This window comes from Xyrauchen texanus, chromosome 8 (assembly GCF_025860055.1).
Source record: "Xyrauchen texanus isolate HMW12.3.18 chromosome 8, RBS_HiC_50CHRs, whole genome shotgun sequence".
Taxonomy (NCBI): Eukaryota; Metazoa; Chordata; class Actinopteri; order Cypriniformes; family Catostomidae; genus Xyrauchen; species Xyrauchen texanus.
In genome coordinates this window covers 30,603,643-30,628,071 of record NC_068283.1, presented here as the reverse complement: position 1 = coordinate 30,628,071, position 24,429 = coordinate 30,603,643, and the positions used below count along the sequence as shown (strand labels likewise).

Sequence of the window (24,429 nt, the reverse complement as noted above, 5' to 3'; positions counted from 1 at the left end):
AGCTTCCCTGCCTTCAGACTGCCAATGAGAGAGCTTGAAATGTCCATCATCTTATTTGTCCAGGAAAAAGAGAGATTGACTTTGAGCTACTGTCTCAAAGACCAAAAGCAACTCAGGGGGCTCAATGTCAGACTTCTGGCCAACCTCCTGTATCGGATGAAGCTGGGACAGCATAACCTTCCTCTGATCGTAATGAATGAGGATGATCTTATCTTTCTCACTGCTGCTGTCACCATCCTTTCGTTCATGGTCTTTTAGAGGTTTCCCATTGTTTTGGACCACCTGGCAGATAAAACCCCTTTTTCCACTCTCACGACTCAACTGCAGCCAGCATTTTTGAGAAAATATGGTACTCAGGTCCTTGAGAAAGCTGTCCATTCCTTCTTGTCCTTCTTTAGGCATACTCCAGCAACCCAGGACCGTAAGATCCACTTGTGTCTGGCTCTGCATCTCACTCAAGTATTTCTTCACCTGACCAGGTATGAACGGGTAGCAGACATCCGAAGTCTCCCGGAAGTTCCGGGAGTCTCCCGCGTATTGATAGCGGCTCCCTGATGCCCGCAAATTAGTTAAAATCTCCCGGAATCAAGAGCGAGCGAGCAAGAGCGGTTAGACTGTGCTCCAAACCGTGTAGCGCGCACGGCAGAGAGGGAGAGAGCGAGAGACCTTGCGTGCGTGCGTGCGTGCGTGCGTGCATCAAGAAGTGAAGACAGAGAGCATCCTGATTGGCCTGTTTCGGTAAGTCAACCAATCAATTGTCAGTGTGGGCGGGCTTTTATCTCTTCTCCCGAACCTAATTAATCAGGACAGTGTATCTAGACACAGGAGCGCCATGGCAGAGGGAGAGTGCCCCCCAAAAAAGGGTCCGGGATACCTCCCTGAAATGACTTTTTGCAGGTTGGGATGCCTGGGGTAGTGAATGACAGCTAGTACCACAGCAGCATTGTGACCTGGGATCCAGCGCCCAACCAGCAGGCCGCTGTCAGCAGTGTTGCAGCACTGGGGAAAGAAAATCTTCAGCACCATAATGGTAGGCTATGAAGTCCAGCAACAGTGAACAATACACTCCTGCAGGAAAATAAATAGAAAATGCTTATTTTATGTGCAATTTTTTTTTAATGGGCATCTATATAAGTTAGATGCTTATAAAAAATTTTAGGCTGTAAATGGTCAGAAAAGAGATACATGCATAATTCAGCAGCATCCACAGGTCTAGTTGTGTATTCTTGCCCTTCAAATTCATTGAACAGTCGTTTCTATGGAAACCAAATGCCCCGGGCAAATTGGCAGAATTCCATTTATTTTTACCGGGACCAAATGCAAACCCGCAGATGCACTACTTTATACTGTAATAAATAAATATGCAGTGAAAAAGTTACCTTGTGGAATTTGAAGGGCGAACACTTTGGATCATTGGCTCTTATCAGATGACTGCCAATGATCAATCTAAATAAAAAAAAAAGCTAACTTTGGCATGCTCTCTGTTTAAATTTTTTTTAAACTCGAGTGACTGGAAACACGTTTTTCACTACAAGAGAGTACCGATCACAGCGACACACCTTTCTTATTGTTTATAGTCCGTCTTTTAATCTCCACCGGATGAACACAATGGATATTTTCTGTTCCGACACAAGTGATGAAAGCTCGTGGCTTGAGGATGTTATAAATTATGAAAAATAAATGTAAAATAAAATAAAGGAACAAATTATTAAGAAAACGTGAATTTTAACGAATAAATATGTGTGTGTGTGTGTGTGTGTGTGTGTATGTATATATATATATATATATATATATATATATATATATATATATATAAATTGTATAATTTGTTGAAATTTGCCTCAAAATGTAGTTTTGTTCCTTTCCAAATGTATAAATCAAACACGTATAACCTGCAGCAATCTGACCGTCTCATTAGCCTAAAACGTTTTACTCATTGATGATATTTCATACCAGTTGAGATTCAATGATAAATTCCACCATATACTGATTGCAAATGCCTTTTCTTTGGATAAATGTCCCAGATGTATTTATGTATAAATGCATTTGCTATTATCTTACTCTGAACATGCTTTAAAAAACACTCGGATGAAGCCGTTGTATTATCAAATTACATAAATAAATAACTGCGCTAAAATACTGTATATTGAACCACAATACATATATTGAATCTATTTCAAACGTTATAACTCAATATTAGCAGCTCTTGTGGATTTGCATTTCAAAATTTTTGATATGCAGTACTTTTCAGTGAAACAATGACACAAAATAAGGATCAAAACATACATTTATTAAAAACAGGGCGATGCGTTCATCACATCTTTCTTCCTTACACATGGATTATAGCAGTGGCTGAAGCACGTAGTTGTTTCACTCAAAGATCGCCGCTGGTGCTGATAATCTTTGACTCGTTCAACCTTTTTTAGGTTGAACGAGCGTTTCGAGCGTTTCGAGCTGATCTGTGGTGAAATGTCTGCTACAGACCTCCGTGTGAGAGAAACGGTGAAATGCGCTTGGATTGGTGTATACTAGCTATTGTCAGATCGGCTCGGGCTGAATTAAAGCTCTGAAAACTGTTCTTCCACTGAAATGTGAAGAAGCTGTACAATGTAATGTTCAAAATATTTCATCTCCTATCTCTGAAAAGATCCGTACTTTAAAATACTCTTTCGAACACTCATTTTTAAGTGGAACATTATTTTAATAGCGCGTAGCGATTGTATTGCAGTTTAGGAGAAACAGCACAACCTATTGGAAAGTATATAGAAAGGCAATGCACTTGCTTTCACTTTCATTTTCCCGTAAAACACAGGAATACAAAGCGAGGACAGGAAAAACAGACAGGAATTTTGAATAACAAATGCTGCCGTCCAACCTTACAAGAACCAGGATTATATAATTAAGTGGATTGCGTGCAACAAGTCTTTTTGCAGGCATCCCCTGTATTGCTCTGGCGATACATAATATATATTAATCTGAGGTGCATTGTTTTGTGAATTAGACAGGTAAACACAAATATGCGATGGAGTGGCCTGCATCCCCAACACAGACAATTTTGACTCTGAGCAATCCACTGATAGCCTGCATGCATCTATGTGAGATAAATAAATGTCATCTAATTGTAATTGATAATATATTGTATCACACTTATATCTGTTGGATCATTTGGGGAATGCATACCAATGATTATGGTAAAATACCAAAAATATTCTCCAGAACATGTTCCCTCATTTCCCCATTCTGATAAATAGTCTTGTTGCAGGGAAAAGCATTGATTCTTCATGCATGTCTGTCATCTGTTTAGATTAATCTTCCTTGTGAGGAAGTATAGGCAAGTTAACCTCCACTAGTGGTCCTGCTACTGTAAATATATTGTTTCTGAGAAATACAAGAGAACTGAAAGTACAAGTAATTCTACTCCCAATGCAAAAATTTCATTGTAAAGAAAGAAAAAAAAATACACTATTTTGCATGACTGGAATTTCAGTTTCACAATGAGATCATTTAAACAAATGTCAGGAGAGGTCAGTTTTACTCAAACTGCTACACAGTTGTTTTGATGCATACTGATGTCATCATTCTTGTTAAATGGGCAAATGACACATAACACTCCCAAAATATATTCATATGGTTGTCACATGGAAGGCTTCTTAGCTGGGCCATATGCACATGCATCCACTGGAGTCATTTTGATTCCACCCGAAATTGCATGCAAAACAGTAATAACAGGATCTAGATAAAGCTACTTAACATATTGGCACAAGTTCTCATTATTTTTATTTCCCAGATGATTTTTGTGCAGTTGGGGGAGTGTTTACCATATCTGCCTTAAATCAATGTTTGCTCTGTCCACTGCTGTGGATTTATGTTAGACCGATAGTAAGTTTCATTTAACGTGTCAGTCTGGATCTGAATTGGCTGCATGGATCTGTCAACTGACGGTGTGCCACGTTAACTGGGGAAATGCAAGCATGTGCATGCCATGCACATAATCCATTATAACCTCACAGCTGCTTCTTTATGCTATGCATGAAAATAAACAAGTTTAATAATTGTACCCTGGTCACAATTCAGGTATGCGGTGAAGATCTATTAAAAGGTAGCTAGGTAGAAGTATACATGGCATTAGGATATTCTCGTGCATCTGAATGTTGATTATAAGTATATTTAATTTATATAAAAATGCAATCTTTTGTTCTTTGAAAATTTTGCTATAGATGTAACTTTACACCAAAGCAAACAAAATACTTCCCATTAATCATTTAACCAAATTTTACAAAAAAAAAAAACAAAAAAAAATGTTTTGAAAAATGTCTGAATGTATAAATAGCATTGAAAGAACAAAAACTAAAACTAAAGCAAGGTAGGAGTGTCGAATCCCTGATTGGTTTCACAGAAAGCCTGAATGTGTAAAGATTATTCCTGGAAATGGGTGGTGCCTATAGTACTCGTGCAAATGGAGTTTAAAAGCGCCTGTCAGTTCATTCTGATATTGGAACACACAGGCATAGTTGCGAAGAGTTGATGTCGCGCGCAGCTGTGGAAATCTCTATCGAGATATAACAGTGGAATAAGTCAATGGGAGTTCCAAACAACCTGATTTTGGAAGCGGCGGAAAGAGTTTGTCAAATAAAATGTTGTATTGACTACTCTTGGAGTTCAAATTTGCTAGAACGGTAAGACGCGTGTAAATTTACACAACTATCTTTACTGTTAGGAGCGGTTGAATGGTCTACTTTATGCCTTTATAACGCTAATGTTTCAACGTGTGCCTTACGCGAGCATATTTTAGAGATAATAGTTTTGTTTTGCTTGCTTGACGTTATAATGTATGACTTATAACATGAAAGGATAAAATAAAATAAACGTACTTATACATAGTATAACAGTAATTCTTGAAATAGTAATTCTAAAGAATCTAAGACAATAATTAACCTTAAAAACTAGAGTAGAAAATTAGTGAATCCTGATTAACTACTTAATATCTGAAATCCTTTTAAAACATGACGTCATTATGGATGTTGCAATGGATGCTTTCCATCAAACAATAGTTTCATGTGATGTTTGATACAATATGTGGATTGACTTGTTGAAGTGCCCATTCATTAACGGTGTTATTTACTTACTTTTCAACAGACGAATGAGCCTCATCTAGATGACCTTTATACGGTACGGTATGGAAGACCACATTGGCTGGTCTTTCCTGTAGGATGGTGGCACACAGTTCAGTGGAAGGGAATCAAGGCACAGAAGAACCCAGCGTGAGCACAGAGCCTTCCCCAGAAGTCTCCCAGTCCCAGCGGTCCAGGCCGAACCAGCAGGCAGCATCTAGGACTGTATTCCAGACACACTTCATGCCCTTCAACTTTGAGAGAGATTTCAAGACCATCGCAAACACCACTTCTATGCTGGAAGAGAGTGGCTTCTACTGGGGTCCTATGAATGTGGAGGAAGCACATCAGAAGCTGAAGAAAGAGCCAGTTGGAACTTTCCTGATCCGGGACAGTTGTCAAATCAACGTGTTCTTTACACTGAGTTACAAAAGCCAAAACGGTCCCATGAGTGTCCGGATTAACTTCAAGAATTCCAAATTCAATTTGACGGGCAGCAAGGAATCTTTTGACTCTCTTTTCACACTCCTGGAATTTTACATCAGTTCCCCTAAGAAGGGTCTAGTCAGGCCCTACAGGAAAGAACCAGTCCAGTCCCTGCAGCAGCTGTGCCGCAGACGGATAGTCGAAACATGCGGTGGAAAAGACATCGACCGCATCCCTGTGCACACAATCCTCAAAGACTTCCTTCATGCCTTCCCTTATCCACTATGAAGACTAGACTCATTGCATTAAAGCGCTGCTGGAATATTCTGGAGATACTTGAGAGACTCCTCGTGGTCCTGCTCTGTTTTAAGAAGCAGGCTTCTGATTGTAGCACATTATGGAATATGAGACTTGAACACTGCACAATTAAAGTTTACATTGTCTGTGAATGTTTACACTATACAGGAAAACTGTTTTCCTTTCAACATATTTCTGCTATGCAGAGAGAGATATTTCAACATAATAATAATTTTTATAAAAATAATAAATATATTTGTGAACAATTTAAACAACCTCATTTTCTAATGTCTTTGTTGTTCCAAGCGTGGGATATATATATATATACACACACACACACACACACACACACACAGAGCCCTCACAAAAATTACCTTAAACTTAAAGAGCAAATCAGATCTTTAGTTATCAAAATAAAACAAGTATTATGTCAGTGAAAGGCTAACATGCACACTAATTAATGGGATAGCATGTCAGAATTCTTTTTTAATTGTGTTTATTAAATAAAGTTGTCAGGCTTTAAAGAATTAAAATGATGTAGGCGAGAGCATCTCGGTGACAGTTAAACTTACTAGACTGGCACGTCAGCTATTTATATATCACTCTTCCGATACAAATTGAGCCTCACCCTTACCTAACAAAACTCCCTATTCACACCCTGGCTGAATCCATACCCAAGAAACCACCCCTTTGTGAGCTATATTTTACTAGAAAACTTGCTGATATCCTGAAATGACACTTATTGGAACTTTAGCCCAGACATTCTGTATTGAACTAAGCTGATTAATCTAGGTAGAAGCGTGGTTGAGGGGCAGAGTTGTGGTGACCGTAAACAGCTTATGGCTCAGACAGACATTTACAAGAAATAAAGTGGGTTGTGAGGACTGACGGAGTGTGACAGGGCGGAGCCTGTGAGCTCCAAAGATACTTGTACATGGTATTAATAAGATGCTTCAACACTTCAAAATGACACAGAACAAAGCAATACTTAGCATCATGGGTTCCCGTAAACTCTAGATCACTGTTTGCAATTCCTTTCACAAGGCAGAAGGAAATGATCTGTACAAAGTGCTGCAAGGCAAATGCATAGTCATGAGATAAGGTCTTCCTCTTGTTTAACACTTAAGATATGACCTTATATATGAAGATCAAACATGTGATTGTGTGTCTGAATTTTCAAATTCAAACCTCACTCCGAGTGGTCTACAATAGAACAATATAATTATTTCAATATTGCAGCCCAAGTGGTGTTTCTTCACAGTCCTAAATACGTAAAGCATTAGCTTATTTTGATGTTTTAATGATTTTTCAAAAACCGGGCACGAAGACAAAGGTCAGCAGTTCAATCCACAGAAGTATCACCAAGCTCTATTTCAAGTACGATTATCTCATACTGAGAAGCATTTAGTGATTCTAATGAAATCATGTTATCATACCGGGGAAGTAAAGGGGAAATCATTTGTCATGCCCGTTCAGCTAGTTTAATTGCGTTATAATTTATCAAGGGATTTCCCATCACCAGACTAAACCTCAGAATGCCTAACACAGATTACTGATTAACTTGACATTTACACATTCATTTTACAGGTGAATTCAACACAATAAAGAAAACTACCTAATTACACCGAAAACATACACAATTAGATAGTCGAAGCCTCATTTGATCACATCTTAGGTGGCTACCAATGTCTGCACTGCTTTTGCCTATGGGGCTCTTGCCATGGTCTCCGTGAATTGGTGATACGGTACGCAGGGCTAATCAGTCTATCTTCCCTTGCTCACCCAAAGTGAATTAATACACATGAAAGTGCACAGTCACTTCTAGGAAAAGAGACAGTTGTTTCCCTGAAGAACCCCTAATCTCCACATACAAGCTTGTGTGGTTAATCTGTTCATAGAAAAAGCGCTGGTTTGAGCTTCAGGGTTCTTGAATGGTCCTCTCTCAGTTACAACAATACAGAGCATGTATGGTGAATCAGGGTGAACAACCTTAACCGATCCAGACAAAAGAACAGTCATAATTCCGCTCCCCCTACATTTTATTAAAAAGAGGAAGATGAAATGAAAGGAACAGATTGAATAATGGATGTTTAACATTTATATATATATATATATATATATATATATATATATATATATATATATATATATATATATATAAAAGAAGAAGCAAAAACATTCAGAACAACTCATTGACTAAAAAAGTACTCTGGAAACTAATGACACAATCAAACTGTAATTTCTTAATCTATTTATGGTTATGATGTTGAAGACCCCTAGGAGTGGTTTTAATAAATTGACAATGTTTCAGATCACAGAGCTTAATTCCAGGAAGGCAAGAGATATGGCTACCCACATAATGGTTACTATGACAACACTCATCTCTTGTCATCCCACATCAAGGTAGATGTTCCCATGGCCTCCGCTGAGAATAAGTGGGCAGGAACTCCAATTTACTGATTCAAAAAGATAAATGTTTTTCACACTGACAGAACACAGAGACCACCTTTCAGTCAAGCCCTCACCTCCTTTTCCATACGTGAGCAGGTGGGTTTTACATGATCGGATGACTGTAGAGTGATGATCAGAGGCTGTAAAACAGAAACATCCTGGCTCTGTTCCAAAACTTTGTGAGCTGCCTTGATACCTCTTGCCTACATTGGCAGCATCCTAACCGAAATGAAGCCTCATGAGGGCACAATTTGGAATGCTCTACATAGGTGGCAACACTGCACAGCATACAAATAGACCCTATTCACACTAGCGCCATCTTTGATTTTTAATGAGAATGAAAAGAGGCTGTGAGGGATAGACTTTCCATCTCTTCAATGGCACGAATGGTATAAAGCTTTGACATTTTATCAATGTTTTGTCAGTGGAACGGTCCAGAAACACTTTAAACTGCAGTACAGCCCATTGAAGAGACTGTAAGTCTATCCCTCACAGCCTCATTGTCATTCCCATTAAAAATCAAAGGTGGCGTGAATAAGATCTATAGCGCTGCTCATGTGTAGAGGACACTCAACTCACAATTGATTTCAATTGAAGTCCCATTTAAAGAAATTCAGTCCTTTTGGTGTTCATCTTGGCTCCCGGCAGCTATTTCTATGGGTTCGAGCAGCATAAAAGTAGATATACTATCTATTTGAAAGGGGAAAGGTAGAAATCTCCAAAACAGTTGGTCAAGATTTCGACCAAAGAGCATATTTCAAATCAGCAGTACATCTGACAACACTGGTATCATAAATTGTGCTTCTTTTGCTCAGATAATGCTATAAAACGTTACTTTTCCAGCTGATCAACTAATGCACGTGCACATTCTCGAGAGGCGATGTCTGTATCTAAAAGGTTATTGGCTTATTTACCTTTAAGGCGGGACTCACTTTTCTACATCTGTCATTTTGGGCATTCTAATTTCTCCCATTCATACAAGTGCTCCGTCTTGGGCTTAACAGTCTTTGTTTCAATACAAGTGGCATGAGTAGAAGGATGCAATACTCAAATGAACATAAATATACATATAACATATTACACACATCATTTCACACCTTATTACCATATTTTAAAAACATTGTAAAATAGTCAGTTTTCTCTAATTTTAAAGTATTTTATATCAATATCTTTAGATATTACTATCTTTATTAATGAATGAAATAAAATTATAATTATAATCAAAATTCCTCTTGCTTCGTCCACCATCTTGGATCAAAATAATAAAAATTCCTCCATTGCTTTGTCCACAATCTTTTATTAATTTCTTCATAATAAACTCTACACATAGTTCATTCCGCCATCTTTTCTTTCTTCGAAGTCAACCCCACAAACAATTCCCACCAAAAAGATTATTTAATGTAAAACATGTTGAAGATCAGAGGATAGGAAGTCACTTCATAAAGTGAGCCATATCCACTTATTATAAGTGATTTCAAGCTTTTTTTTTTTTGCTTATAAATTTGGGCAGTCGCAGGTTGATATCGTGCTTATTTTTCCAGGCCAGATCTGGAATATTGTATATTCTCTAAAACAAATATTATAGATGTAAGTATGTTCTCAAGGTCTATGACAAACACATGATTAAATCTGAGAGGAAGTAAAGATGAAAAAAAAAAAACAGTGTAGTGCCTATGACAATCTTGACATCTCATGTATTTACAGTGAAATATAGGTTGCTCTATTGTGGCGAATCATATGGCTCTTCTCATGCAAATGCTGTGTAATGAAAACCACAAACTACTGAGAAAATGTTCGTTAGAAATAACACCCCTGTTCAGCACAACAATTTGTAAGAATTAACACCTCTTCAGTATACTTCTCATGAGACTGTGTAACGCATCTAAGTATAGTCATCTTAATTAGTCCCTTTCCATTCACCTGGTTCTTGTACAAAAAGAACAGCACAAAATGTGTATAAATATATAGAGATATGCATTTCACAAATTGAATTATAAGTGCTTGATCACGGGTACCTAATTTTCCCCAAATTGCTCATCAAGGAATGCTTTTTTCCCTCCTAATTAATCCCTTTTTTGTTCAAATGAAGTGGTGGTCAATTTCATGTGAATTCTCTGGGAAAAATTTCATGGCCTGGAAATAAAAGGTCAATAATAAATGGAATTACAGTGATCCATTGGCCTAGTTTCCGGTCTGGAAACAAAATCAACCAATCAATCAATCAAATTTATTTCTATTGCACATTTAAAAACAACACACGTTGACCAAAGTGCTTTACATTAATTTATATAAAAAAGAAAGAATTAAAATACACACATTTAAAACACTTGGACAATATAGAACATAAACCCAAGAATAAATACAATGCATTTAGACACAGTTATAGGCAATAGAGAAAAGATGAGCATTCAACAGAGATTTAAAAGACTCAATGGTACCAAAGAATCTAATGTGAAGAGGCAAACTATTCCAAAGGCGAGAGAAAGCAACAGAAAAGGCATGATCCCCTTTAGATTATAAATGAGACTTGAGGACACTCAAAAGCAGGCTCTGTGAAGATCTTAGCAGTCTAGCAGTTTGATATTGATGTAAAAGTTCCAGAATGTAATCAGGTGCAAGCCCATGCAGATCCTTAAAAACAGTCAAAAGCACTTTAAACTGAACACTATATTTAACTGGAAGCCAGTTTAGAGAAGCCATCACAGGAGAAATACTAGTTTTGCACAAACTGTAAATATGATAATGAAGTGTTTGAAACTCCCAAATACAATGAGTTACAATAATCCAGTCTTGATGAAATAAATGCATGAATAACAGTTTCAAGATCTTTGAATGACAGAAAGCCCTGAGTTGGAAAAAGACAAATTTAACCACTGAATTAATTTATAAAATTTTAGCTTAGAATCAAAAATAATACCCAGATTTCTTGCCTGAGTATTTAAGTTAGTGGAAGGAGGGCCAAGATGTTTAACTAATTGTTTGGCAAACACAACTACTTCAGATTTTGATTCATTGAGCTGGAGAAAATTAACAACATCCATCTTTAATATCCTCAAGACAGTCAAACAGAGAATTTTAAGTAGAATTAAATGGCTTCATAGGGAGATAAAGCTGAGTGGCATGAGCATAAAAGTAGTATGCAATGTTGTATTTTTGAGAGCTAGAACCTAACGGAAACATATATAAAGAAAACAAAACTGGACCGAGAATAGAGCCTTGGGGAACACCATGATCTGTCAAAAGCCGCACTAAAATCAAGGAGCACTAAGATAGCACAGTCTCCTGAATCTACAGACATCAACAAGTCATTCGAAATTTTAAGGAGAGCAGACTCTGTGCTGTGTTTTGCTCTAAAACCTGACTGAAATGTATCAAAGATCCTATTTTTGTTTAAAAGGCAGAAAACGTTTAGTGGAGTGGAGTGGTGGTGGCGTAGTGGGCTAAAGCACAGAACTAGTAATCAGAAGGTTGTCGATTCAATCGTATGCCTCAGAGAACTGGGAGGCCGATGAAGGTTTTAAATAACAGACATGATTGCCTAATGGCTTAGGGGTGGAAACTACCCCCCCCCCCCAAAACAAATATAAAAAATGAGAGGCATTTGATCAACATCTATCTATTACCACATCACAAACAGGGACACCCCATGACAATACCAAATCCAAAGTGTGATCCCATTTGTGAGTGGAGCCCACTCACATCTTTGTGATCACATCTTTGCAAAGATTTCAAACAAACTTCTTTCACGTTGTCAATATGGGGTATTGTATTTTGAGGAAAATAATGAATTTAATCAATTTTGGAATAAGGCTGTAACATAACAAAATGTGGAAAAAGTGAAGCGCTGTGAATACTTTCCGGATGCACTGTATATACAGATCTCCTGACTAATTCTAGGAGTGGGTGTAAGACCCAGTGTGTAATATATGTGTTTATCGTAAATTTACTAAGAAAATTAACTTCCAAATTGCTGCCGCTTTTCACAATAAGAATAAAATCTTCAACTGCATATCAGCAATTTCCTAGAGAATCAGTTTAGTCTGTGTTGCTGTGTATTCTGTTTTTCTTTTCTTACTTTGTCTAATAAAATACACATTTTATTTCCAGACATCTTTTTATATAACAAATATTCAGTAGGGTGTTTAAAATGAAATCAAAGACCAAGCATTTAGACTTGAAACTGGATTTCTTCCAGATCACTCCTCTCCTGAGACCCAAACAAACAGAAACCGAAATATTCCAAGGATTGATGACAATCAAAAATTAAATAAGCTTGTAAAACAACTCTCCAATACAGGAATTTTGAAAGTTTACACAACTACTTCAGATAAAACTATGAAGGGACAGATTTTACGGCAGATTTAAGAGGCCTGGATCATGCACAGAACTGGATCACAATTCGAAAGAAGGGGAAACAAGGCAACAAGACCAAAGTGTATGTCAGAATAATTTATTGCATGACCTTCATAGTTCCTGTTGGTAAATGAATAAACAGATAAAATGAAAGCTATACACTGTGTACAAACTAAGAGATTTGTGATGCCCAGCGCACCCACTCCTATGATGAATTTAACCTCAAAATACTGAAGCAGAATTTATTTTATTGCTTTATTATTAAACAAACTCAACCAACAAAGCTCAAATCTGGGTGATTTTCTTGCAGAGAGAAGCAAGTAGTCGTAGCTTCCACACATTTGCAACACAAAGAATATGTGCCATTTCTATGCCCTGCTGTCTAGAAACCGAAAACTAATGTTCCATTTTAGTCAATAAGTAGTCAAACTTCATGAATCTGTAAGTGAATTAAATTAGTTCATTTAATTTATTTCACACCAAAGTCAAATTAAACCACAAATACATCACGCCCAGCTTTGATTACGTGTGTCCAGCACAAGCTCTTGACGATCTTAAGTGTATTAAAGAATAAACATTATAACATGCCTCAGTTTGAAAATAAGCAAAGGGCCAATTCCAAGTATGTAACATATATGTGAAAGAGGTTAATTCACCCTGTGTCAGCAGATTCCAGAATGTTCCAAAACAAAAATGTGTGACAGTACGTCTAAGTGGCAGTGAAATAAATACATACGGATTATCAATGACCTCATGCTCCTTTACATGACCAAAAAAAAAAAAAAAAAAAAAAAAACGAACTTTAAAACAGGGCTGATTTATGTGACTCAGCTTTTTCATACAAAAAGGTGCAGCAAGAGTGGACTTGTTAAAGTCCTCCTACGATCACCGGAATGGAGTGAGAGTTCAGGGGTTTTCAGTGCTAATTATGCAAATGGTATTCAACAAACCTTTTAATCAAAAGAGGAGCTCAGTGAAGCACATGTATTCCTTACAATCTCCAAGGAATATGACCAAGGGCTTTTTAAAAAAACAACCTGTTGAAGTGCAAATTAATGTTCAGTCAAAATGAAATATACCTTCAGAAAAGAGCACCACTGGATAGACCCAGAAGTCTTTGTACATTCCTCAGCATTAAGACTGGTAAAATCAAGCGGGCATTCCCCAATAACCCACTCAGATACATATTTATATAAACACTTCCTTTCATCTTCTGCTCAGTTATCATAAAACCACACAGACACACAAAACTCTCAATTACACACACAAACAAACAAAAGCTGGAGCTCTTTCAGCACCTCTTTCTTTCAGAAAGAATTATATACAACACACTCAAAAATGCTGTGCTTATAGCAGTGCTCGTGACAATCAATAATGTAATTCTCTTCTGAAAGTGCTGTTGTCCTTTGAAATTCATCATGGTTTAAATGTAAAGAAAAGTTTTTGGAACCACCATGTTAAATCAACAGATGCAAGTGTTGACACAATCGGTTGCCTACACACAGATTGAACTTGGGCCTGAATCACTAATGCCAAAAGCATGTGCAAACTAGCTTTACTAGCTTGTGCAAAACCAGAACACAACCAGTGATTGTGCAAAGAATCAGTCATGCTTATTTCACATTACTGAAACTGCACAGACTGACAGATATAATATGTATTTCTTGTTTTAGTAATCTGGCCACAATTTATAAGATTCAGCGTTTTAGTTTTTGTACTATTGTTCTTCAGTCAGAGGAATGTTATGGACTAGATCCATCAGTCTATTGCTGTCTCCTCCTCCAGGTCAGGGTTATCGGTCTCGGGCTGAATCCCGGGTTCCTCCCTTGAATCACCACTATGCCCAGACTCGGATGTTACAGACTCAGGAGATGGTTCGTCATCTTCAACTATGACTGAAATGTCCTTCATGTCCTCTTGAAGCTGTGTATTCGCCACCCCCGTGCGGTCTACTTCCATTTGGATGGTATCTGTCATCTCGTCCCCGTCTGCAGATGCGTCATACTGGACATAGGACTGTGTGCTGAAGGAGAGCAGGCGAGGAGGGTCGGCAGGGGGCAGCAGGGTCAGGGAGTCTACGCTTAGCGACTCAGCATCATTGCCAGACAGGAGAGAGATGGTAGGCTGCGGAGCAGGGGTGAGGCTAGGCGCCAGGGCGAGTCCTGAAACAGGAAAAGCAGGGTTGATCAGATCCAAATATGCCCCTTGTGGAGGAGGGTGATGAGAAACACACACACATGCAAGATCATCTTACTCAAACCAAGTGGCAAAACAAGCAAAGGGCAAGCTCCCACCCATCCTGGGTCAGAAATTAAGCAGGAGGCAGGGCAGTGAGAAAATGCCACCAAAATGTTAAATGTGAATTTCTGTTTTTATTTTTAACATTTCATTAATTTCCTCCAATTCAATTCTAGGCCTAGTTAATTAATCTTATAGTTCATATGGAGAATTTATTTAAGCCGATTAAAATGAATAAAATTTGTTATTAATTTGTCTTATTCACAAGCAACCCACAATCTGGTTTAAGCACGTACAAACAACGATAAAACAGCACTATGTCTGCAGCTTTAGGCTACATCTACATTAATCCGGATACATTTAAATCATCGTTTTCAAAACTCTCTCTCCTTCCACACAGCTGTTTTCAAGCGTTTTCCAAAAGTTGCTTGTCCACACTGAAACGTATGAAAATGCTTAAATCCCCTTATTGCGCATGCAAAAAAAATCACTGTTGCATGTACGGTCTGAAATGCAATTGTCCTTGTGTTCCATCAACGGACACCAATTAAGAGTAAACTTCAGGTTGCCTTTGAAGGAATGCAATGTGAATGTTATACAAAGAAACATTTATCTTCAACAATGCTATCAAAGTGAATATCAGGCACACTTATTTGCACCCTTACATGGACCGCCATCTTGATTGTTTTGGTTGAATGGATCACATGACTGTGTCACGTAGCAACAAATACGTCATTATTTTCAGATATATCCGCTTTCCCAGTCCACACTACAAGGTTTTCAAACAAACATTTATAATTGTGGACATGGCCTTAATTAAGTAATTGTCGATCCTTTCCAAACAAACACACCACCTTTCTATACAATTAGACTCATTATAGATTTACATTAATTCAAACCTCTGTGTTATTTGCCAGACGCAATACACATTGTGCCATTACCACCCAAAGGAAAGCAGGTGCTCAACTGAATTTTATTTAAAAGACATGCAGTAATTCATCAAATAATTATCAAATGATGGAGAAGAGCATTATAATCTGGCATGTATATCCAGATGCGTTTGTAGTCAAGTGCACTTTTGACATTTTAAAAGGGATGATTCAGGTGTCTGGATCAAAGAAGTGGAGTGATGCTGTACAGTCTGGGCAGTATGTGAGATTGCGTCTGGTCTTCAGCATTCTCTGCTATGTAGCACTCAGAACTGGTCCGCAAGATTGGAATTACACAGTGCAAATATGGTTAAGCACATATTTTGTGGGCGTGTTAGCCTGATTTGCATAATTCATTTAGTCAATCGTGTGCCGGGAATTCACCATTCATTCTTGGTAAATTTGGCCCACAGTATTTGGAAAAAGTCAGAAGAGACCTCAAAGCTAAAAAATATATTTGAAAATTAATTTCAGGGGGCAAATATTGGCCTCTTAACACAAAAGTGAATTTCATACACTGATCTCTTTCACGCAATTTAGAAGGAAGCCAAATTTGATAGATGGTTTGTTAGTTGTGTGTGCTGTGATAAGAAAGTTAAATAGTTTGAGAGTTTGTCAACATTGCAGACAGTTACGTTTATTATGTACATTTTGTGAGTTTATCCATTCTGATGAGATTTACACAAAAGTTAATCATTGATCTTTGCGAGGGGTTTTAAATAGATAATTCATTAAAATGGACAATGGAACATTCATGCCATAAAATAAATAGAAACACTTACAAATTAAGTGTAAGAGTCATGTGGGAGCGATGCATGACATGTCAAGAATGAGTGAGTCAGATGCATGTAAAGCCTCTCTTGTTAGAAACAATCTGGAAAGATCATGAATGAGACTCTAAATAGAGGAATCTAAATGGCAGAGTGCCTTTGAACTGAAAAGGTGAAGATATAAAAGGGTGAAACTAAAAAACAGAAAATAGAAAGTTCTTTCTCTTTCTGGGGTGAGATTAATTCATTGGTCCTTTGGATTACAATTATACAGCACTTGCTATTAAATACAATGCCCTTTCAAAGACAAGTTTTACTGTTTTTTATTTTTTTACATTTAGAAATACCAGTCATCTAGACATACACTCCCATTCAATATCTTTGAGACACCTGACTGAAAGTTTATTTCTCGTTGTCTTTAGATCCATCAGTCTAACTATTTGTTTGTCTGTCTGTGTCTAAAATAGATTTAATAAATATATCTTAATTGGATGAGTTGAAACATCCAAATCTGTTTTGGTCACAATATAATTCCTCTTAGTTTATTATTGTTTTCATGATTGTATCATTCCTATTTTTCACATTTTAGAATAATAAAATTACTGTGTGCAAAATCTTTCAATATGTCGACTATATAATTTATGCACTAATGCCATTCATTTTGTGAGCAGTTACATTATACCAAGATCACACACATGCACAAAAGCTAATTTAGTAATTGTCTTTGTTTAATACACAAAACAGGTCTCTGGAAACTCTGCGTAGTCAATCTAAATAAGAGGGTCATGCCTGTTACGTGTGCATGGAGCTCTAAACCCACTCTCCATCTTGACTGTCATCATCTGACAGTCTCTCTCCGGTCTTCCCTGCCAGATCTGACTAAAGAACAGAGGGACAAATCAAAGGATAGACAGTGAAACACATACTACGGTCAAATGCATGGAGCAAAACCTACAGTTTGTGTTACCTTTACATGACAAGATCAAGAACCAAGTAGATTACCAGCTAGCGTAACATGAAAATCATGCATTTTTTATTTATATAAAGTGCATTCATAAAGTATTCCGCCCCCTTCATTTTTTCACATTTTGTTATGTTGCAGCCTGGTGTTAAAATACTTTAAATCTTTTTTTTCCCCACATCAATCTACACTCCATACCCCATCATGACAAAGCAAAAAACAGATTTTTGATAACATTGCAAATTTACTAAAAAGAAAAAAAACTGAAATATCACATTGACATAAGTATTCAGACCCTTAACTCAGTACTTAGTTGAAGAACCTTTGGCAGCGATTACATCCTCAAGTATTTTGGGTATGATGTGACAAGCTTTGCACACCTGGATTTGGGTATTGCCTGCCATTCTTCTCCGTAGATCCTCTTAAGCTCGGTCAGGTTGGATGGGGACTGTCAGTGGGCAGCCATTTTCAGGTCTCTCCAGTGATGTTCAATTGGGTTCAAGTCCAGGCTCTGGCTGGGCCACTCAAGGACATTCACAGAGTTGTCCCTAAGCCATTCTTGCTTTGTCTTAGCTGTGTGCTTAGGGCCATTTTCCTGTTGGAAGGTGAACCTTCGGCCCAGTCTGAGGTCCTGAGAACTCTGGACCAGGTTTTTATCAAGGATATCTCTGTATTTTGCTGTGTTCAGCTTTTCTTCAACCTTGACCAGTCCCCCAGTCCCTGCCACTGCAAAACATCCCCACAGCATGATTCTACCACCACCATGCTTCACCGTTGGGATGGAATTGCGCAGGTGATGAACGGTGCCTGGTTTCCTCCAGACATGATGCTTGCAATTGAGGCCAAACAGTTCAATCTTCATTTCATCAGACCAGAGAATCTTGTTTCTCACAGTCTTATAGTCCTTTAGATGATTTTTTGCAAATTCAAAGCTGGCTTTCATGTGTCACGCACGGAGGAGAGGCTTCTGTCTGGCCACTCTGCCATAAAGCCCAGATCGGTGGAGTGTTGCAGTGATGTTTGTCCTTCAACAAGTTTCTCCCATCTCCACACATGATCTCTGGAGCTCAGCAAGAGTGACCATCGGGTTCTTTATCACCTCTCTTACCAAGGCCCTTCTCCCCTGATTGCTCAGTCTGGCGAGGTGGACACCACTAAGAAGAGTCTTGGTTGTTCCAAACTTCTTCCATTTAAGAATTATGGAGGGCACTGAGCATTTTTTTTGTAGCCTTCCCCAGCTCTGTGCACTGACAAAATACACTCTCTGAGCTCTGCAGGTAGTTCCTTTGACCTCATGGCTTGGTTTTTGCTTTGATATGCATTGATATACACCACTATGTGCCTTGCCAAATCGTATCCAATCAATTGAATTTGCCACAGGTGGACTCCAATCAAAGTGTAGAAAAATCTCAAAGATGATCCAGAGAAATAGGATGCACCTGACCTACATTTTAAGTGTCATAGCAAAGGATCTGAATACTTATGTCATGATATTTCAGTATTTCTTTTTAATAAATTTACAAAGTTTTCAAAAATCTGGTTATGATTTGTCATTTTGGGGTATAGAGTGCAGATTGATTTTAAAAAAAATATATATATTTAAAGCATTTTAGCATAAGGCTGCAACACAACAAAATGTGGGGTCTGCATACTTTCAGAATACACTGTACATAAGCTAACAAAATAAGAGGCATACAGGGGAAGCTTGATTAAAACTTATTTGCTCATTTGAGAAATGACGCAGTGGTTGGCACACATGCTCCAGAGATGTTGAGCCTTGGTGCTCAAGCAGGTGACCTAGGTTCAAGTCCAGCCCACGACATGTCCTGATTCCATTTCCTCTCTCTCTCCTAATTAATTCCTGCAACTCTTCACTATTTACTTGTCTGATAAAAGAGGCAATGGCCCCAAAATAAAATCTAAATGGAAAAAAAATCAGCTGGTCACCAATGGCTAAAGCAGTTTAAAATCAACATGAGTAGAGCAGGACATTTAATGAGAAAATACATGTAATATATATTGGGAATTATTCCCACCATATATTACATGTATTTTCTGAACTGGGAACTGGGATTGGATTGTGAAAAATAGGCTTTACCAGAGACAGAGACGGGCACAGATATACTTATGAGTGGGAGAAATCAAAACGTTGAATATAGCGGCTGTATGAATTTAAGTCCCACCTTACATTTAAAATTGTTTAATCAAGAAAACATTTCTGAAAAACAGCAGGTTTTTGTGTGTGTATGTGTTCTTATCCGGACTAAAGAAGTACATTTTATGATCCTATTGTCCTAAGATTTTACTGTTGAAATACGTTATTTGATCACAATCTTGACCAACCGTTTTGGAGATTTTAACACACCAATTAGGTAGATAGGAGCTGTATTTGTATATCGGAAAATAAAAATACAAACATGTGCACAGAGTGATCTGACTTGCCTTAAAGAGACTTTGGCGTTCCATAGCAAAATGGAGCCAGACCTGAGTGAAAGTTGGGGATTGATTGTAAAGGACTGCACCCTCCTGAAACACCACCAGGACACACTTTTAAGAAGGCTTTTTGAGTGGGAGGCTTAATATCAAGGCAAGGCAAGGCAAGGCAAGTTTATTTATATAGCACATTTCATACACAATGGTAATTCAAAGTGCTTTACATAGAAGAGATTAAAATAAGAAAAAAAATAAGAATAATTGAAACAGTTTAGAATAAAATAAAATACAGTACAATACAAACAGTCGGACACACAGTGGCACAGTGCTCATTCAGTAAATGCACAGCTAAACAGATGTGTTTTGAGTCTGGATTTGAATGTGACTACTGTAGGAGCACATCTGATCTCTTCTGGAAGCTGGTTCCAGCTGCGGCTGGCATAAAAGCTAAAAGCAGACTCTCCTTGCTTAGAGTGAACCCTTGGTATTTCTAGCTGATGTGATCCTAATGACCTGAGTGATCTGTTGGGTTTATATTCAGTGAGCATATCTGCAATATATTGAGGTCCTAGCCCATTGAGTGATTTATATACCAGTAATAATACTTTAAAATCAATCCTAAATGTAACTGGGAGCCAGTGTAAAGACCTGAGGACTGGTGTGATATGTTCATATTTTCTGGTTCTGCTCAGAATCCTGGCAGCAGCGTTCTGTATGAGCTGCAACTGTCTTATGGTCTTTTGGGAAGGCCAGTGAGGAGTCCATTACAATAATCCACCCTGCTGGTGATGAAAGCATGCACAAGTTTCTCTAGGTCTTGACTGGAAACAAAGCATCTAATTCTTGCAATATTTTTCAGATGATAGTATGCTGATTTAGTTATTGCTTTGACATGACTACTGAAACTAAGGTCTGACTGTAGAGACACACCAAGATTCCTGACTTGATTTTTAGTTGTTTGACCCCTAAGCGTCAAGGTATGCATTCACCTTGAGAACGTCATCTTTGCTTCCAAACACAATGACTTCAGTTTTGTCTTTGTTTAACTGAAGAAAGTTTTGGCACATCCAACTGTTAACTTCATCAATGCATTGGCACATGGAGTCAATGGGGCTGTAATCGTTAGGTGATAGGGCTAAGTAGATCTGTGTGTCGTCTGCATAGCTGTGGTAAGCAATTTGGTTCTTTCTCATTATTTGGCTCATTGGGAGCATATACAGGTTGAACAGGAGTGGTGCAAGAATTGAGCCTTGAGGGACTCCGCATGTCATGGACGTCCACTCAGACTTATGGTCTCCTATACTCACATAATAACCTCTCCCTTCTAAGTATGACCTGAACCATTTTAGGACCATCCCAGAAAGCCCCACCCAGTTTTCCAGCCTGTCAAGAAGTATGTTGTGATCAACAGTGTCAAATGCAGCACTGAGGTCGAGTAGTACCAGTACTGATAATTTGCCTGTATCAGTATTTAAGCGAATATCGTTTATTATCTTTATGAGCGCTGTCTCTGTGCTGTGATGCGATCGGAAACCAGATTGAAAATTGTCAAAGTATCCATTTGAGTTCAAGAATTTGTTCAGCTGATTCAGCAGAGGTCGAAGAGCTCTCACAGGAGGAGGGGGAGGGCGAGCTGGGCCCGCAGGTGCTTGAGGGGCCTGACGTTTTTTGCTTGATATCTGGGGGCTTGCAGCAAAAGAGTGGGATAGTTTGGTTCCAGCATACACCAGTTCTTCCATTTTCTCTGAGAAACACAGATGTGGAGATGCTGGAGAGAGGGATAACGTGTCTGGTGAGAGGGGCTGTAATATGCTGTCCTGGTTTCCCTGGATGTTTTCCAGAAAGTCGTCCTTGGGTGCTGAATCTTGGAGCAGTTCTAATATGTCACAGTCTGTCTGTGGTGAACTTTGTGGGCAGGGCTCAGATGAGATTGTGTCCATGAGCAGAAATTGTTGTGGCTGAGTGGTGTTATCATTGTCCTTGTGTGATTTGTCAACTGCATGTCCATTCAGGTGCTGAAGTGAAGTCCTGTGGTCATTCATACTGTGTCCAGGTGTGTGTGTGCCATTCAGATTGAGTGGATTGGCACACACTGCAGAAGGATGATTGATGGAGAAGTAGATATTGTCCTTTAGCACTCTCGAACCAAGTTTGTTTGGGTGGTGGCCATCCTGTCGAAACAGTTGCCTCTGACTCCAGAAAAGATTGAAGTTGTCAATGAAGTTCACTCCTTTTATATTGCAGGTTTTTTGCAGCCATGTATTAAGCCCAAGCAACCGTGAAAACCTGGTTGCTTGGGCTTAACCAGGTTATCAGGTTGAACCTTAATAGAATCTTAAATTCCAATGTTAACGCATAATTTTCCAAATCTAGTGCTACATGCTATTTATCATGCACAAACTTTATTGCTTTAATGTCAATCAGCATTAAATTACTGTGTAATTATTGGCAATATTTTAAATAGGCTGCATTACCTACAACAGTAGCCAAAACAGTAAATAAATAGCCATTTGTGTATTGGTTAAAATTATTTTCTTCACCCAAAAGGCTTAGGTGGCCTCCACCGAAAAGGAAAGTCATTTCAGATACAGAGTAAGTTATTTTATTGTAATGAAAGATTATACAGAAGCATGAATTGTGCACGATAAGACCATGAGCATGTATCAAAAAAGTTAGTGTCAATTTGATTTCATGTTGAATTTATCTCTATACTTGGTGCAAAGGCAAGTTCACATTTACATACAGTATGTGCATTACATGTCTGTTATGCTAGAGGCCAGGTATATGTCTCGCCACAAATCCACACCTCCAAAACAACACGTCATCTGCTGCCGAGACTGCTGCTTCTAAGAACTCCTCTTCAAAGACCAACAAAGCATTAACCAACACAGAATGTGGTCAGCTCACTGAGGGTTTTGTATCTATGTGACAATGTCCCTTATCCAAACACTGTTTCCAAACATCTAGATCACGTGACTTCATAGAAAAGAATCACAAGCTCTGTCTTTTCAATTTGAAGAGGTTGTTAAATGATGCGGGCAGCTTCACTTCAGACAAAGGCCTAAAGGTGACTCTAATTCAAACAGATCTTTATAGTGATTTAGAGAATAAAAGGAACAAGGAACCACATTAGTAAACGTCCCCGCAACACAGACAGAAACCTGTAGGTGACTTCACAAAGGCCACAAGGCTCTACTCCTCTGTTCAGAGAAGTCAACTAACAGAATGATTCCTGGGCTTTTGTGGTGTGAAGACTTTGTGAGATTTCAGTTTTTCCAAAGTCACACCTGACCACCAGCGATCTGTTCAGAGATGCAGTGTGAGAGGGAGATGGGCTGCGGGCCCCACAGTGATTACTAACAGTCTTTTAGAGGCTCCCCCAAAAACGCTCCTCCAGTAAGATGGCTACACAGCAAACACATAAAATCTTAAAAGGTCCTTTGGGGCAATATTTAGCTGGTAGTTGTTAAATAGTCAACAACTTAAAGATCTACTTGACCATCACTTACCATAAAATGGTGTTCAGTGGTGTTGTACTAAATTCTAATTTGCCGAAATAGGCTGTGATTTCTGACAAACACTCAAAGGCTTAAATGGAAATAGACCATAAAAATAAAAATACTCTCACACTCAACAGTGTTTACATTTTCTTGAAGAATTTGCAGAGAATTGGAGGAGAAATTATACAACTGAATATGTGAATGTGCTGTTTGTTGTAAAAGAAACATAGGAGTATTAAGAGAAGGAATATTCCAGGTTCAAGTCAAGCAAAAAATACTTCAGACTCACCCATAGTTTATTAAAAAACATTATAGTAAACACTAAGAATGGAAGTGAATGGGCCATAAATGTAAAAAATACAGCCTGTTCTAACATGACTAGTGATAAAATGTGTAATTTTCTAGCATTACATAGTTCACCAGATTGCGTGTTTTACCGCTGTAACATTGGATATTTGAATATTTTACACAGATACAGTTAGTAAGTCATTTTATAGAACTAAAATCATGTTAATATGTACAATGTTTACATTTTGTGGCTATTTTGAAATGATTTATTTGAACACCTTTGGACTAGCCCCATTCTATCATTCTAAGTGCCTTACTGTAACCCAGTTTTTTGTACGAGTTAAAAGTGGAGAGTCAAATTTGTTTTTTGTAGCATAATTAACATTATGCCACAAATTATGTCGTTTGATATTGAGATAATTTATATTGAAGCCAGAACTTTACTTTTAACATGCACTACAACTATAATAGTGCAGTCAAGTTCATAATCCTTAATCATTTACTGGGGTTGCAACTATCAAACACACAATAGTGATATCTGCATGATCCAATACAGATGAGATGCAGACATACACTGGAGAAAAGATCAGTGAATGTACTTCTAACAACTTTTTCCACAGTGATATAACATCAGGGTTTTTGCTAGGAAGTTTTTTCTTTTTCTTTTATTGT

General features: G+C 38.0%; 2 protein-coding genes across 4 annotated transcripts in view; one reads left to right on the top strand and one right to left on the bottom strand.

Moving 5' to 3' along the window:
- Nucleotides 1-950: 950 nt before the first annotated feature.
- On the top strand, nt 951-6,125 carry socs1a (suppressor of cytokine signaling 1a). Of its 2 annotated transcripts, none has more exons than XM_052133188.1 (2): nt 951-1,030; nt 5,137-6,125. In XM_052133188.1, exon 2 carries the CDS (start codon nt 5,211-5,213, stop codon nt 5,823-5,825), a length of 615 nt encoding a protein of 204 aa, XP_051989148.1. In that variant the 5' UTR covers nt 951-1,030; nt 5,137-5,210; the 3' UTR covers nt 5,826-6,125. The 2 variants fall into 2 exon arrangements, with proteins under 2 accessions (XP_051989148.1, XP_051989147.1); XM_052133187.1 differs by lacking the exon at nt 951-1,030 and adding an exon at nt 4,502-4,676 and having other exon boundaries at nt 5,137-6,124.
- A 3,543-nt stretch (nt 6,126-9,668) lies between these two features.
- clec16a (C-type lectin domain containing 16A) overlaps nt 9,669-24,429 on the bottom strand; it is an 81,910-nt gene continuing 67,149 nt past the window's right edge. For both annotated transcript variants that reach the window (XM_052131285.1, XM_052131286.1), the window contains one exon: nt 9,669-14,800. In XM_052131285.1, the coding sequence (XP_051987245.1) occupies nt 14,397-14,800 (404 nt within the window). In that variant the 3' untranslated portion in view covers nt 9,669-14,396. The remainder of the gene's footprint in view (nt 14,801-24,429) is intronic.

Bases quoted from the DNA above. Each gene is read 5' to 3' on its own strand.
- socs1a (XM_052133188.1), top strand. From the start codon at position 5,211: ATGGTGGCACACAGTTCAGTGGAAGGGAATCAAGGCACAGAAGAACCC.